The sequence below is a fragment of the Eleutherodactylus coqui genome, chromosome 4 (assembly GCF_035609145.1).
Source record: "Eleutherodactylus coqui strain aEleCoq1 chromosome 4, aEleCoq1.hap1, whole genome shotgun sequence".
Lineage (NCBI taxonomy): Eukaryota > Metazoa > Chordata > Amphibia > Anura > Eleutherodactylidae > Eleutherodactylus > Eleutherodactylus coqui.
Genome location: NC_089840.1, coordinates 204,866,758 through 204,884,339, shown reverse-complemented (window position 1 = coordinate 204,884,339; position 17,582 = coordinate 204,866,758). Strand labels below are relative to the sequence as shown.

The following is a 17,582-nucleotide window of genomic DNA, read 5'->3' as shown; positions in this document are numbered from 1 at the left end:
GCTTCCTCCCCTCTTTGCTTTGGTGACCCCAAGAGAAAAAATACTAAAATATATGTAGGTTTATTAACCTTCTGTTTTGGTGCAGGGTTTTGTAATTTTACTTTTCTTGATGCATTTCAACATAATATTTAGGCAAAATTTGATTTACAGTCTTACAATATATTGACAAATAATATTTCTAATTTCAAATATCCAAATAGGAAATCATGAAAAAAAATTAAAGGCGCACACCAGGCACAGCTGATCCACTGTTATACCTAATGCAGGCCTTGTGGGGGCAGAACATGACTTCTATATTTAATACTCTTACACATCCTGAGTTGTGTGCTGTCCACCCGAGCCCTGCATTAGAGATAACCTGATGTATCCTACAGGTTTACAGAAAGTTCTCAATCAGGAAAAACATTGATTCTATGTATTATTATTTTCAGAGCACTCCTAGCATCGTGATGTCTGACTATATAGGCTGAAATTGAGTAGTTGTTTGCTGGTACTAGTGAAAAGTTCACACACAGAAGCGGTCTAATAACCTTTATATTGAATAGAAAGTTACTTCACCCTAAAACACTACTCTATATATGTTAAAGGGCCTACATCTGGTCACTTCCTCCCTTTAAGTTTAATCCACCAGATCTGCCTTGGATACATTCTGCACCAGTAGAGCTATAGCCAGTGGCCAATGTAGGCAAACAATGGGATTGAAATTAAGTACGAATGGCCCTACCATCTGACCTATGGCTGATTTTGTCTACGCTTTCCTCTAAATGTCCAGGCCAGCACCCCAAATCTCACTTTCTAGCTAGTCCAGATGCTGCTGTCTCCGCCAGTGCAGGCTGCCTTCTCCCACTCCTTCTTGGTCTCAGTTTAGTTTAGGAGGCAGCCTGTACTGATTGAGGCAGCAGTGCTCAGACAAGCTAGATGGTAAGTGAGACTTGTACTGCTGACCGAACATTCAGCAAAAGGGTAGACCGTAGTATCATGGGGAGTGGTAGTATGAAGTGCATTGGGTGTAGCAGAAGAGGGGTCATGGCTGGAAAAAGTCTTCATGGTGGTCTGGGCCCAGATAGAGAACAAAAATGAAAAGGGACATCTCCAAGCACAAAAGGCACCACTTATGGCTAGAGGTAACTACACTGTAATTACTATCACTGTGTAGAGGCAGTATCTGACTAATTTACGGTAACTGCATCATTTATAGATATACTATAGTTGAGCTCCTGTATCTAAACCGAAAAAGAAAAAAAAATTAAAAACAATCACAGAAAATGGTAGTTACTTACTGAATGAGGAGTGCATATAGATGCTTCCTCTCACCATGTAGGTAGCTGACTACCAAATGGAGGAGCAAATAACACCTGTGCAGGACACCGATAAGACAGCCACTCACACTGCCTCTTAATAATGAGGGGGGTGGCTGCTTGGCGTACACTCCCACACATAGTGGATACAGGGTGCCAGACCATTCTAATATATGTAGTTCACCATGCACCATGCACACATCTAAACCGGTTGCAGTATATATATGCTGTCTCTAATATAATTTTTCTCTTTTGGAAGACGAGGCAATTCAGAATTTTGCTATGGAGCCCAATGAGTTCCATGTATGCACCTGGCTATAACTGCATAGTAAATATAAACACATTTTCTTGCTACTATGTTTCTATAGGTATAGGTGGTGATCATACACTAGGGCAGAAGTGACCAAATGAGAGAAATGATTCTTAGGCCTCATTAACACATATGGTAGGTGGACCCAGATGTCAAGAAGGATACCATTAGATCAAAAACCTGATTGATCTGCATTTTTGCACAGCTATCATCTGGATAGGAGTCCTTGAGTGAACCCAGCCTTAAAAATGTGAGCATTGGCTGGTATAGGTATATGATCAGGGTTGCCAACCATCCATAAATGCATGGACAGTCCACAAAAAAAACTAGTGTCTTTTTCTGCTGTCCATAGTGTCCGGCAGGAAAAAACACTGACTGTGAATTTGATTTCAAGCTTGGGCATGTGCAGCGCAAACAAGGCACCGCTAGGGCAGCCGGCAAGAAAGGGAAAACTAGAGAGCAAGGGTTTCGGTTAGCCAATCATCTTTCTTTGTCAGCCCAGGCCCGCCCACTGCCTGTAAGGAGAAGTGATGTCTGACGATTGCACCGAAGATGAAAGAAGTTGTGTGTGTTGATAGACTGATACTCTGGTTATTGTGATTATAAGTATGTTAATTTGTGTTTAAAGTACTTGTGAACTTTATGGACAAGGGCTGCCACCCATTACCCCACAGGGAATACCGCAAAAGAGATGTTAGTTGATAATAAACTTTGTAATATATTTTATTACTTGATTTTGTCTCCTCATTTACAAACCTTGCTGGATCTCTGTCATAGTAACTCCTACAGCTCCACTGCTTGGAGCAGATCACTGTTGCTATATGAAATCCGTACGCGGCTTATAAGCAAGTGGTGTACAGACTGTTCTGTCTATATATGGGGAAGCTGCCTGGTCAGGGGGAGACAGGTTTTACTGCGGCTGCAGGATTAGGCACAGGCACGGGCAGAGTACTGGAGTGGGTAACACTGATCAGCCAGCTCCCGTATACACAAAGCCAGTGCAGTGTGGACACCACCTGCTTCATAACAGTGTACGGATTTCACATAGCAACAGTGATCTGCACTCATGTAACAGACAAAATCCAGTAATAAAAAATATTACAAACTTTAATAACATCCAATATCCCACGGAGATTCCCTTTTCTCCACATATGTACTCTTTAACCTCTTAAGGATCAGACACTTTTTAGGGATTTTACTCGTTTGGTTATACTGCCTAATTCTATTGTTTTATAGCTACCAAAATTAATTATTTTTGTTGCATTTTTTCCCCATGACATATAGGGGTTTTTATCTGTTATCTTTTTTTCAATTAATTTGTTTTCCATTTTTTAGGTTTATTAGGGGAAAAAAGCTAAAAAAAATGTAATTTATGGTTTATTTTTAAAATTGGTATATTTACGCTAAAATAAAGTATGAACATGGGCTCCTCATTTTTGTTTTGGATGTTTCAATATATAATTTGCATAGTTTTACATTATAGGGTGCATATGCCGACTGTTTTGGTTGGCATCAGCTTTGAATCATTTTCTTTTTTATGTATATATTTTTATTTTAGTCTGTAGTTTTTCTTTACGATTATAACAAATTATTATATATATAATTAAAAATTTATTTTTTTTGCCATCTATGTTCCCCTTGACATCTGGGGGTCATTCACATTTGTCTTTTTTTTTTCTTTTTTCTTTCACATTTTCACCCTATAGCTAGAACATCCATATGAGCACTAGTTACAGGGGAAAACATCCCCTGCAGTGACACTAGTCACTGGCGGAGCCGATCAGGATCATCCAGGACCCTGCAGCTCTGCTGTGACAAAGGGCAACTGGTGGTCACGTGATCGCTGGGTCACATAGCAGAACTAACGCTTCCGCTTTCATTTTTTTGTACACAGCGCTCATTGAGTGCTATATAGCCTGGGAAGGATAAGGTGGAAGCAGTGAAAAATTGCTTCTCCCTTCTCCTCCAGGTCCTCAGTTGTGTTTGACACCCAAGGACTTAACCTGCACCGTATTTTTGCTATCAAACGGGATCAAAGCCCAGGACCAATCGACTTATATTTACTGCGCTTGGTCCTTAGGTCTTCACAAAGGCAATCGCGATATTGTTGTGAGAAAATTGTGGCACAATTGTATCTTTTTTCCCTGATTTTTGAGCATTAGCGCTGCTTTCTCTCGCAAAAACGTCGCTGCCGATTGCAATTTTCTCACAAGTTTGTGCTTTCTGATAAAAAGGAGGCTCCATAGGAAAACACGGGAGATAATAAAAATCGCGGCATGCCCCATCTTTCTGCGATGTGAGATAATTTTTTTTCATTTCGCAACATCACAGGAGTGGAAACATCGCAGATGTGAATGAAACTATTGAAAATCATGAGTTTCATAATTCTGTGTTTTTACTCTCTCTCGCATCGCACGAAAATTGCAAGATTTTATCACCTGTGTGAAACTAGCCTTAAGGGGTCAATAATAATTCACAAGAAAGGTTTATATAAATGTGACAGACTGACAGTAAAGTACGTCTTTATAACTCATTGCAGATTGGGGCTCTGGCATGGGGCTCTGCGCACGACATTACATCTCCTTGCTGCTGGCAGATCCATGATGCTTCACATTTTGAGGCGTTTTGAGTGTGTGGCCCGTAAGTGTGGCCTGTAGAAATGGGTGTGTTATACGTCTGTGAAAAAAAAAATTGTGCCGTCCGTGATTTTTGGTTCAATTGTCCAGAAAAACTAGCTGAGGAGGTTGGCAACCCTGTATAGGATCCGTTTCACTGGTGGATTACTTCTCATTGGGAGAGCTACAGTAGATACATTTCATCATCTTGAAAATTCCTACAGAATAAGTATTTTTGTGACATAACTGTGTGGAGTTTTTTCTATTCCTGCTGGTTTATTGGAAGCATTTTAGTCCCCGTGCAGCAGGAGAACAGAAGCCAGTAAATAGTGTGACTTTTGCATCGTGGTGCTGCTGAAAGTTTTGGTGCCAAAGTTATTGGTGGTCCGTTTTGGTTTTGTGCATCCTAGTCTAATTTGGCAGAATTGTGCTGGAGAAGGTGAAGGATAATATGCTGTTAAAATGGTGCTGGTGGTGCACGAAACTGCTGAAATAGGATTTTTTTTAAAATTCCTGTAATTTGCTGAAGTGCCCTCTCCCCGCTGGCATCGCTGTGTGAATATGACCTGTAATTAAGTGGAATGCACACATTACTGCACTTACTGGCTTTTGTTCTGTGACAAGACAGTGCCTTAGCCTTCCATAGACCAGCCCAAGGAATAGAGTTACTGTTGTGCCAACAGGGAAATGTTACCCTTTTTCTCCTTTTGCATCTGCCAATTTTAGGTTTACCCACCCATGTGGTCTTTACTTCCCGTGATGCTCCATAAACATGAACTCGTGACCAGCTGCAGAATGTTCCTGTAGTTTTTATACTTCAAAATCTATTTTTGTGGCAAAATAGATCTATTTATAACCCTTTTTAATTGCTCTTTTTGTACATGTCTGTGGGGTTCGGGATTGTGAAGTGTTCTCTATTTAGATAACTCGATGTATGAACAGGTTTGGCAAACACTTAACTCTGTTCTCATGGTGATCTTTGTATTGTTGTGCACTGCATCCTTGCCCTAAATACATTTCTGTAAAAAAAAATGTCTTGTGCTTTTTTTCAGATTGATAGTATTAATTGTGAAGATTAACTGCCCATTTATATGCAACGATTATCGCTCAAAATTTGGTTGCGTGTAACGCGGCCATTGTGCACTTTTCGGCTGAATGATGATTTTAAGGTGAGCTTAAAATCCATCCTTCGGCTGGAGAGAGATAACAAAGACTGCATGCTGCATTCTCAGCGGGAGATTACATTGTATTCTGTCAACAACCCATGCAAGAACAATGGAGCTGTGTGCAGAGCTCAGACCACATGTTGGGCTCTGCAAAAAAGCTTCTGGGTGCCCTTTTACATGCAAAAAGGTGATAAAGTGTTAATGCACATTAGTGTCCATTAACACTTTATGCAAAATGATTGCTTTAACTTTAAATCTTTCAATCGTTTGAATGATTGTCTTTGCGTGTAAATTAGTCTATTGCTAGTATAGGACTGGGTAAAGCTAGTGATAGGCCAGGTAGAATTTTCCAGCTAATTAATTCATTTGAGAACCTCACTATTAGAAGTGGAAAGAAAGAACAAAGACAAAAAATTCAGAAGTCAAATAGAGGAGCAAGAGACACCAATCACAAACAAACTAAAATGTTTTTACACAAATGCACAGAGCATGGGAAACAAACAAGGAGTATTGAAGCACCTAACAGGAAGAGAAATATGATGTCATAGGCATCATGGAAACATGGTGGAATGATACACATGATTGGAATACTAGGCTTGAAGGATACAACTTTTTTATAAGAAACAGACCAAAAAAATGGTGAGGAGGTATTGTGTTGTATGTTAGGAAAACATTAATTTCCAGAGATTCAACCTGTAGAAACTGTTTGGGTAAGAATGCAAGGCGAGAACAACATAAAGGATACCATTGTAGTGATTTACTATAGGCTGCCTGGACAAGCAGAAGATATGGATGAACTCTTTCTACATCAGATGGCCAAGCTCTCAAAAAAGCATGACCTAGTGATTATGGGAGATTTTAACCATCCAGACATTTGTTGGGAATCTCTCTCAGGTAAAAGTAGTGGATCCAAAAATTTCTTATCCGCTCTTGCTGACAACTTCATCTTCCAAAAGGTAGAAGAGAAAACAAGGGGATCTGCTATCTTGGACCTAATTCTTACCAACAGGGAGGAAATGGTTGAGGAAGTAAGGGTGTCTGGGACCTTAGGAGGCAGTGATCATGCTATCCTTGAATTTTGGATAAAAAGAGGAGGAAGACCTGAGAAAACTCAGACCTCAAGGTTGGATTTCAGAATCTGGGAATGTTTAGCTTGCAAAAAAGAAGGCTGAGAAAAGACTGAAAAGCTGTCTACAAATATCTGAAGGGCTGTCACAGTGCAGAGGGATCAGCTCTATTCTCATTTGCACAGGCAAAGACTAGAAGCAATGGAATAAAACTGAAAGGGAGGAGACACAGATTAGATATTAGACAGTTAGGGGGATCAATGAGTGGAACAGGTTACCACAGGATGGGGTGAGTTCTTCAATAGAAGTCTTCAACCAAAGACTGGACAAATGACCCTGGAGGTCCCTTCCAACTCTACCATTCTGAGTCTAAGCTGCTTTCACATCTGTGGTGGGAGTTCCGTTTTCCTGCTCCATTCGTGGAACAGGAAAAGGGAATCTGTTGGCCGAAAGGATTCGTCTTATGACGGACCCCATTGACTATAATGGGGTCTGTTCGGTTTGCACCCAGCTACCTGGCATTTTACCAGAAGAAAAAGTGCAGCATGCAGCGCTATTTCTTCTGGTACTTTGTGCAGGGTCTGCGACTGAAGTTCCAGATGGAGGTTCTAGCGCAGATGTGAACCAGGCCTAAACATACGCATGAGGACAATGGTAAAAGGTGGTCCAATAGATGTACCTCTTGACAGACTACAGAGCACACACTGCATTATTTTACCATTCACCGGCAGAATTTACTATGGTAGCTTGTTCCTCTTCATGGAAATATCAATCTAAAACAGCCCCCAAATAAAGAAAAAAAAAACAGAAACCCCCAATATATGTATTTCCCGGATGATATGGTGATGCAGACAAGGCAACAAATACATCAGCCTCAAAAAATGCATCATAGACCTGCAACAAATTTGCTTTGTCTCAATACGGCTTTAGGAATGTTGATATCTCATCCACAAGGCTGGTAGTATAATGCGCTGCAGCTTTTCTGTATACAAACCTGCACTGAAAATCTGCTAGAATTCAGTTATATGTGCCTTAAGATGCCAGGCTCTTGGTTTCGTTGTAACCCCAGACTTCAGCTCTGGAGAATAGTTCTGCAGGACAGTAGTGTTGGCCACCAGCTTCAGCTTTCTTTTCTTTATATTGTCTTCAAGAGAAGACAGATAGATGTTAAGCACAAAATGTATTAGTTATTCCTTTCATTGGTTCTATGTTAGGGAGGCGCTATATGCAGACTGTACTGTATGCAGACAGCTCAAATAAACTAATGGGCTGGTAAATACTAAGCAGTATATTTCTTACGCCCATGACTTCGGTCATGATAGAGCGCTTTCCATCTGCACAGGAAACAGGAATCTTCCAGATTTTTTTCAAAGGGAACACCCTTCACCTTTTCAGTTCCTGTTTTCTGTACATGGGACCGGTTAGGAAAATGGATTCCCCAGATGCCTATGGGCATAGAGGTTACCTGTCTGCTGCAAGCCTCTGCTAGGAGCCACTGGATAATCACTTTGAATGAGATATTACAGTCCAACTTTGCCTTGGCACTGCAAGAATGCAAAAAATACCGAAGGGTTAATTGTGCGCCTGAACATCCAGGGCACAGACTTGATGACAACACAATTGCCTAGAGGGGGAAGAGGGTTTTCTTTTTTTGTCCCATTTCACCTTTGGGCTTGGCATCTGGGTTTTGGATTTCTTCCAAGCTTGGCCTATGTTGCCTCTGAGCTTAGGCTTGGCCGGCATGGCCTCTGAGCTTTAGGCTTGGCCGGCATGGCCTCTGAGCTTTAGACTTGGCCGGCATGGCCTCTGAGCTTTAGGCTTGGCCGGCATGGCCTCTGAGCTTTAGGCTTGGCTGGCATGGCCTCTGAGCTTTAGGCTTGACCGACATGGCCTCCAAGCTCAGGCTCGGCCTCCTTGGCCTCTAAGATAAGGCTTATCCTGCATGGCCTCTTTTCATAGCGCCAGCAGAGATTCATTAGACAGGCAGTTAAGCAGATGGTCTGGGAAAAATTCTGGGCGTATAAATTTGTTCAGGTGGTAATGTGTGTAATAAAATCATCTAAAAAAAAAATTTTTAAAAGTCCACCCGTCTGAGCCCTGCTATATTAAATTGTATCCATGAGTTTCCAGTAAAGTATACAAACAGGTTCCAGCAGCACTCAATATATCTACCAATCTTGCAGCAGTGAAGATATTCAAGCTCATGCAAAGCCACTTCCACTGGGACCATGGACCTCCGGCCCCACCCAATGTCCACCAAATTGTAAAGATACGTAGTAGCATCAAAGGTGTAAAATAAATGTACTTCTTTATTGCTCCATGTTAAGCAGAACAGGCAACGTTTCGACATCTAGTCTTTGTCAAGCCTATGGTTTTAAACAGATAACTACCCACCTATAGAATATTAACACATAGACAGAAGGCCAGAATGAAAAAATGCAATTACCCAATAATAACAAAGTGCCTATTAGCAAAAAAAAAAAATCATTTCTTTTTTTTTTTGCTATGTGTTAATATTCTATAGGTGGGTTATCTGTTTAGAACCGTAATCAGTATAGGATTAATGTCTTATCTAATATATGTCCTATGACGAATATTTATTTATTCTATGTGCTTATCTGTTTATTTATCTGCTGAAAATATGGGTATTGCAATGTGGTCTGCATTACAAATCTGTACAACATAGAACAGGTGAATTATTGTCCAGATCACATTAGTTGGCCTATGCAGTTAATAGCATGGAATTTTATGCCAGCCATGTGGGAGTTAACTTTTAGCTGTTACCTTTGTTTTTAATTGATGTTAATTGCACTAGGTTTAAAAGGAAGTAATGTTTTCACAGAAATTAGGTGACCAAGGTCTGTTGTAGACCGAAACGCGTCCCCTGTGTAACTTATGATCTGACGCTTCTGCAATAAAGGCTTTTGATTCTTCACATACAAGCAGTGCATTACCTTTTTGAAAGAAATTCTGTATAGATATATACATTTATTATACACCCAAAGAAGTGTACAAAAAAAACCTTTATTGGTGGGTAACCACAGGACACGGGGTGATCACTGGGGCACGGTGATTACTGGGGCGGGGTGACCACGGGATGGGTCGGGGACACAGCAGAAACTTTTGTGGATTTATTTTACACTGACGGATACACTGACACTATGTTGACCAACATAGTAACAGGTACAACTACAACAACTAACAACTACACTGACTGACCACGGGATGGGTGACTACGGGACAGGAAGAAGGGGTCGGGACAAAACAAGAATTTTTTTTTTTTTTCACGGCATATTACGTGTGGAATAATTTTCAGGCGTGATACGCTGTTCAAATGCACTCACATGAATGAACCTTTGCTATACAATCAGCCCTATGAAGACGACCATAAGGCTGATGTGGTCCTTGGTGAGAATGAGTTTGACCCCCCTGATCTACATATTGCCAACAACATTTACTAATTGCCACATGTTCCTGCCCCAATGCCCTCTGGATGTTATTGCCGATCCTCAGTTTCTGTTATATATAAATCAGAAAGTAAAACCTGCAACAAAACTGATAGGATAACAACCAATAGGAAATGTAGGGGTTAAAAAACTAGTTTTCTGTTCATACAGGGTAACATCTGGAGGCGGCAGGAAAAACTGACTAACGATAACATGAATAACGCTGTAATATATCCAAGTGTATGAATATATAGTATGACCGATTGTATCTCACCCAAGAGAACAACATGGCAGCCGCTATAAATGGCGCTAGATGGATAATATAATGGAAACATATGAAAGGGAAAGTTTTAAGTAGCCATTCAAAGCCCTAATATAGTAGTATGGAGGGTAAGATGATGAGAGTGCGGCCTCCCTTTACATTTACTGCTGTGTGAACCATTGTGACAGGTGCCACCAGCAACAGCCAATAGGATCGCAGGATTTGCTTCCAAGCCGAGCAGGAAAACGACAGTTGGTGCCAGTCTGCGATTGCTCTACTAGAGTTGAGACTAGCTCCCTGTTGCTCTTATTAAAGCGACTTCAGCGACTTTTACATTCAACTGAGATTCAAATCTACATCTACATCAAATACAGCTGCATCATCTACATCAGTGATAGAGAATACACCGCCCGCTGTCCGTGAGGAGAGGTAAGTAACAAATCTGAGGATTGTATACTGCCATATGCTGAGCCTGCTGTATTGTAAAAGTTGTGTTATAGACCTACCGCTTTCTTGTGTTATTGCTTTTTCTTATTACTTTTTTGGGAGGGTGGGGGGTGCAGGTGGTAGGGGTGCAAAACATGTGTTATACTACAAGAGAGTGGTAAGAGTCATATTGTTGTACTTTATGTATGGTCCAAGAAAATTATTACTTATATGAGAGGTGTATTATATAGACATATCTTATATGTAGAGTGTATAATGTAGGGGTTATACATAATATAGGGGGTACTGCGATGATAGATAAGTGATGTCCAGCTGTAGGGAGTTGTTAGAGAAATGCTTCTGATAGATAATGTTTATTGCAGATAGCTGTTACAGAACTGCAGGATAATGATGTAACCTAAATGTGATTTGATTATGTTTAACTGTGTAATTCATGTTTGTAGCAGTTTCTGTTATGGCACCATCACCTATCCCTACCAAAGAGGGCGCTATTGACCCTTATGGTTGATCCAAAGTTTGCACCCTGAATCCCTTACTTGATGCCCAAACATATGGAAAGGCTGGGCAGGATGAGCTACAGCCCTAATTTATTGATTAAGCTGTTCAGGGTATATTATATCCTTATTTATATAGCGCCCAACATATTCCACGCTGACCCAATTATTATTCAGATATGTGATTATTATTCACTAAGTTTAATAATTATAAACATGGAGATTATGGAGTGAATTCATCTATTTGGAGATATACTGGAGGTTTTGGTGGCTTAGAATAAATAAGGAGATATTTGGTTGACTATGAAGAAATATAGATCCATTTGGTGATTATAAGCCTGGAGAATTGGACCATAAGTATGAAGACATAAGTATGGAGTTATTATTATGGAGTTATTACCATTATAGGGGGCAGTTACTATATAGGGAGGGACAAACAACCATAATGTGATAACATTGTATTGAGACTGCATTGTGATCCACACTTTTAATTTAGTTATACTGGGCACAGAAACTATGAACATTGGCCTAATAATAATCCCTTTTTATTTCCCCTGTTAAGGATTACGGATGGCACGCTGTCCAGAAGAAACAACAGAGGACACCCCAGCCGGAAGGGAAAGAGAAAACTCTGCCCGTGTGAGGAAGACCTCCAGAAGAGAAGGAGGGATGACCGGGCCCAGCTACAGGAGGAAAGGGAAGCTTTCTTCCGTGTCCTCGGTAAGACTCCACCCGATGTTCCTTGTGTTGCAGCAGGTTTAAAGCATCTTAGATAAAACTATGATAAATCATGATTCCAGGACAGGAATACAAGGTGCCCGCATGTGTTATTCTGAAACACTGCAGCGTTTCAGAATAACACACTTGGAAGTTTGCCTGTCTGACTCAGGAACAGAGCTCTGAAGTCAATGAGTCGGGCCGCGGCGGACTTTCCTCGCCCGCAGCATGTTAACTGACAGGTCTATCCCTATACACAAGCAGAGAGAGGACTGTCAGTCAACATGCTGCGGGCGAGGAGAGTCCGGCGCGGCCCGCCTCATGGACTTCAGAGCTCTCTTCCTAAGTCAAACAGGCAAACTGCAAAGTGTGTTACGCTGAAATGCTGCAATGTTTCAGAATAACACCTTGCATACCTGTCCTGGGTTCATGTTGCACATGGTTCAGCAGAGTTATCCCGCTGGCAGGTTTTGTTTAATATATTGCAACAATTTTTGTTTGTTTTGTGTCTTCTTCCCAAAAATGTCTGTAAGAAGGTTGTACCCGGGGTCTCACCTTGCTTCTACAGTTAGGTCTACTATTAACACTTTACTCCCCATCTATTCATTCTAACCTATTTATCTCCAAGCTCTCATGGACAGTCGGTGATGTAATGTCTGTGTGATGCTGTCACCACATGTGATGTCCATGGTCTTCAGGAGATTCCTGTAGAAGTACAGAACTGATTGTTCTTCGGCTGCTTATTTCACTCTTATGTCCCAGAGGAGATTGTGTTACTTTATTGTAGTCACTAAATAGATTGCTAAAACTGCTACATTAATTGCTGAAATATTGATGTTTCTCCTTTTTTTCTAGAGCTTGACTACTTCAAGAAGTTTCTAACCAGAGACAGCTGCATGAGAACATCTGACAAGGTAAGAAAATCTGGAAACTAACAGAATATCCATCATATTTAAGGGGCAACAACTATCATTTATAGTTAAATCCAGCCCATAAATATAAACATTTTTGCATTTACACTTTAAAAAAAAAGTTTCCATCCCCAAATATTCCAGGACTGATAGTAGAATAGCACCACCTGCTGTTTCTGTTGTGTCCGCCTCAGTAAATGTTCCAAGGTGGTCACACATCTGGTTAGTCTTGCCTCACTTTCTGTTCTGCTGGGTTTGTAGAAGGATTCCTGGAGTTGTGAACGCCTTCCTCTGAAGTTGCTGCCTCTTCTCTGATGTCAGAAGAGATAGGCCACCTGCACACGGGCGGAAATCCCGCGGCGGGATTTCCCGCAGGATTTCCGCCACTGAAAGCCTGCATAGGAGTGCATTACAATACGCACTCTTATGCAGACGGCCGCGGTTTGGCCGCGCGAAATGTCGCGCGGCAAACAAACCGCGGCATGTCCTATTTTTGTGCAGGGCTCGCAGAGCCTCGCACAGAAACGTCACTCACCCGGCCGCTGAATCCGGTCTGCGCATGCGCCGGCTGCCCGGTAGCCGGCACATGAAAGAGCCTGGGGCCACCGGGCGTGGGTGAGTACGCGCTCGTCGTTGCTGGCGCTCGGGTCGGGTCCCGCGGCGAGAATTCTCGCCGCCGGATCCGACCAGCTCGTCTGCAGGCGGCCATAATGAGTTAGTGATAAGAGGGTAAGACATCCTTTGCAGAGAAGCAAGTCTGGACCGGACACATAAAAGTTCTGTCACAACAGGTGGTGCTATTCTAGAATTAGTCCTGGAATATCTGAAGATTTTTAGTAAGTGTAAAATGTTCCTAATAATGGGCTAGATTTAACCGTAAACACTATTTTTCATGGGACAACCCTGTTAAATAAAGGGACTTATGTTGATGTAATAGGCCTGGTGACACATTGCCCTCTGTTACTTGGTGACATAATAGTCAATGTTAGATGTAACAATTACATTTAACCATACAGTGCAGTTATATTCTGTACTGACTAGTATTCACAGAAGTATATTGATCACATATATAAGTTATGTAGAAAGTAAATCTACTTCCATCCTCTCACTGTCCTTCTCCTCCCACCAGTACCTCCTGGCAATGGTCCTCGTGTACTTCAGGAGAGCCGGACTGCGTACCGAGGAATATAGAAAGAACTTCTTTCGAGCGCTGTGAGTTGCTTTTATTAGAACAGATCTGCATTTACAGGCGGATGTAGAAATATAAAGATGAACACTTAAACAAGTAACAGGAGTCCAAGTGAACTATGGAGAAGACTCCAGGACCCCATAGCATTACTTGTTTTAGTGTTCGTTAGCTCCCCCATTTATCCAGTTCCCTCCTTAGGCTGCCTGTCCACGGGCGTCTCGTGGAGCAGGAGCAAGCTGATGAATTTCCGCGGTAAGCTTATCTGACAGATAGGTTACCCGCGGAGAATTGCAGCAATTCACTATGGAAAGCGTGCACTGCATTCCCAGCGGCCTATTATCGCCACAGGCAACGCAATGCAAAAACGCCCATGGACAGGTAATCCGCTTTACACTCTTTTGACTTGTTCATCATTTGTTTTAACTTTTTTTCTGGCAGCTTCTTAGCCAACCAGATGGAGGAGGACATCGACTTCTGTGATGAAATCTATGCCTGGGCCTTAGGAGATGGCTGGAGGAAGAGGAAGGAACAATTTCTGGAACAACGGAACCAGCTATTCCGCCAGATGGGATTCAATGCGTTGGTGGACCGGAGCACCTGTGAACGGGTTAGTAAGAATAATACAAAACACTCCAATCTTGAATGAAGAGCCTGTGTGATAATAATACTAATCATATACTGTTTAATCCTAGGTCATGGCAGAAGATCCTACAAATTGGGCATGGAGAAGACAGCGGCAGATACAACACAGCTGGGCTATTCCCATATTCAGAAGACATCATGAGGAGTTCACCATCCACGGCCCATGGGGTAGCCCACCTCCACCCTGCGCCCTTTGTAAGAACATCCATAAGTTTCCATCGATGTGGAGAGTCCAACAGGCAGAAGAGGAACCCGACACGGATCCCAACAGCTGCGACGACAGGTGAAGACGTCACATTTCCTTCTTATGGTCACCACATGAACACAGACAAGACTTCACACATTCACAGCTCATACTTACTCATGTGCACACACACGTACAGACGAAAAACACTTTCAATAAACATGATTACACACCCGCACACTGTAGGTAGTCACATGCAGTCACTGTAGGTAGTCACACACCGTCACCTTGCACACATTTTATAGTGTTACCCTCCCTTAGTATGCCCGGAGGAAGGGCAGTACAGCGGCCATGGTTTCCCTACAGGTTTCCTCCACTGGGGGTTTTTCCTGTCCTGCGTGTTGCTGTTCCCTCTTCGTGAGTGATGGGAGGTAACAAGCAAAACACATATAATACACAAATAATAAATATTATATTTTTTAACTTATTATACTTTGTCTGAGTCATTTTTTTATATATCTGTGTGTCTAAGTAAAATGTAATTTAACCCCTTCCCGCTGCAGGGCGTAAGTTTACGTCCTGGCAGCCTGGTACTTCCCGCAACAGGACGTAAACTTACGTCCTGGAGATAGCGCGGGATCATATGTGATCCCGCGCTATCCCGCAGCGGGAGCCGGCTGTCAGTCACAGCCGGCGCCCCGCTGCAACAGCGGAGGGGCATCGGAGATGCGCCCCCCCCCCCGCTGTTAACCCCTTCCCTGCCGCGATCTAAGTAGATCGTAGCAGGGAAAGAGTTCACAGAGGGATCGCGCTCCCTCTGTGTCTCCGGCCGGAACTCGCGATGTCATCGCGAGAGCCCGGCCTGTCACCATGGCAACAGGACGCCAGACACTGGCGTCCTGTATTGCCTATGCCTGAGATCGCTGTATAAGCGATAAGGCATGGCAGAGCAGTAGCTCTGCCATGCCTTATGACAGCGATCAACAGGGCAGTGGTTAAAGTCCCTTAGAGGGACACAAACAGTGTAAAAAAAACAAAGATTAAAAAAATGAATTTAAAAAAATGTTAAAAAAAGAGTAAAAAAACATTTTTTATGCTTTTTCTCAGATTAGCATAAAAAAAGGTAAAAAAAAAATTAAAGCCCCACATATTTGGTATTGTTGCATCCGTAACGACGCGTACAATAAGTTGCACATGCTTTTGAATGTGCACGGAAAAAAACGCAAAAAAAAACGCTAAAAACTGAGGCAAAATCCTAATTTTTAGCATTTTGCCTCACTAAAAACGCAATAAAAGTGATCAAAAAAGCCATATGTACCCCAAAATGGTACCAGTAAAAACTACAGTTCGTCTCGCAAAAAATAAGCCCTCATAGAGTGCCGTACATCAAAAAATAAAAAAGTTACAGGACTTCGAATGCAGCAATTTAGAATAGAAAAAAAGATTTCCAAAAAAAGGGGTTTTATTGCAGAAAAGTGGGAAAACCTAAAAAAAATTTAAGAATTTTGGTATCATTGTAACCGTACCGACACACAGAAAAAATGGAATGTCTCATTTATGCTGCATGGTTAACGCTGTAAAAAAAAAAAAATCTATGGCAGAATTGATGCATTTTCTCTCCCTGCTATCATAAAAAAAATAAAAAAAGTTTTACAATATAGTCTATGTACCCAAAAGTGGCACCAATAAAAACTACAGTTCGCCACACAAAAAACAAGCCCTTATACGGCCGCGTCGACGAAAAAATAAAAAAGTTATGACTTTTGATAAACGGAGAAGAAAATCCGCCAAAAATTGTTGCATCCTTAAAGGGGTTGTCCCGAGGCAGCAAGTGGGTCTATACACTTCTGTATGGCCATATTAATGCATTTTGTAATGTACATTGTGCATTAATTATGAGCCATACAGAAGTTATAAAAAGTTTTTCACTTACCTGCTCCGTTGCTAGCGTCCTCGTTCCCATGGAGCCGACTAATTTTCGCCGTCTGATGGCCAAATTAGCCGCGCTTGCGCAGTCCGGGTCTTCTGCTTTCTTCAATGGGGCTCCGTGTAGCTCCGCCCCGTCACGTGCCGATTCCAGCCAATCAGGAGGCTGGAATCGGCAATGGACCGCACAGAAGCCCTGCGGTCCACCGAGGGGAGAAGATGCCGGCGGCCATCTTCAGCTGGTAAGTAAGAAGTCACTGGAGCGCGGGGATTCAGGTAAGCGCTGTCCGGTTTTTTCTTTAGGTCCCTGCATCGGGGTTGTCTCGCGCCGAACGCCTTTAAGCCCAAAATAGGCCATGTCATGAAGGGGTTAAAGGGAATCTGTCAGCTCCTATGAGCACCATAAACTAAATTTATGGGCTCATGAGAGTTGAAATGCCAAATCAGAAGATGAGAATATCATACTTCTCTGTGTACCTCCACTCTCCTCTGTCATAGCCATAGCTGCATGCACCCACTCTGTGGGCTACATAGGCATGCATATAGAATAAAAGCACTCGTTGCCTCTCTCTGTTGACCATTTATGTGCCATGGTCACCATTGACTTTGACATCTTAGGGATTAGTAGTCAGTACCAGCATATTATGTCGCCACCGGAAGTAAGGGGTGGCGACACAATACAGCTGTCTGAAAATTTAGCAACGCCCCCAACTTCTGATTGGCTGGGGGCGTATGATTGACTGGGGGCCTGTCACTGGTAAGGCTGGGAGCGGCGGCCTCGCTTCTGATGTTACAGTGCTTCGGGCTGTGGAACAGCCCGTCAGGCGCTGTCCCCAGCTTCAACCGAGGCCCCCGCTGATGGCAACTCCGAACCCCTGCCTCCACTGCCTTCAGCAGCTGTCACGGGT

The 17,582-nt window shown here is 42.4% G+C and overlaps 1 protein-coding gene across 1 annotated transcript in view; it reads left to right on the top strand.

Moving 5' to 3' along the window:
- The window catches only part of LOC136626577 (speedy protein A-like), a 31,072-nt gene extending 15,837 nt beyond the window's left edge, over positions 1-15,235 (top strand). The window contains exons 5-10 of the mRNA XM_066601626.1: positions 10,480-10,593; positions 11,668-11,825; positions 12,678-12,736; positions 13,863-13,945; positions 14,361-14,529; positions 14,615-15,235. Of these exons, the coding sequence (XP_066457723.1) occupies positions 10,480-10,593; positions 11,668-11,825; positions 12,678-12,736; positions 13,863-13,945; positions 14,361-14,529; positions 14,615-14,851 (820 nt within the window). The 3' untranslated portion in view covers positions 14,852-15,235. The remainder of the gene's footprint in view (positions 1-10,479; positions 10,594-11,667; positions 11,826-12,677; positions 12,737-13,862; positions 13,946-14,360; positions 14,530-14,614) is intronic.
- Positions 15,236-17,582: the final 2,347 nt, after the last annotated feature.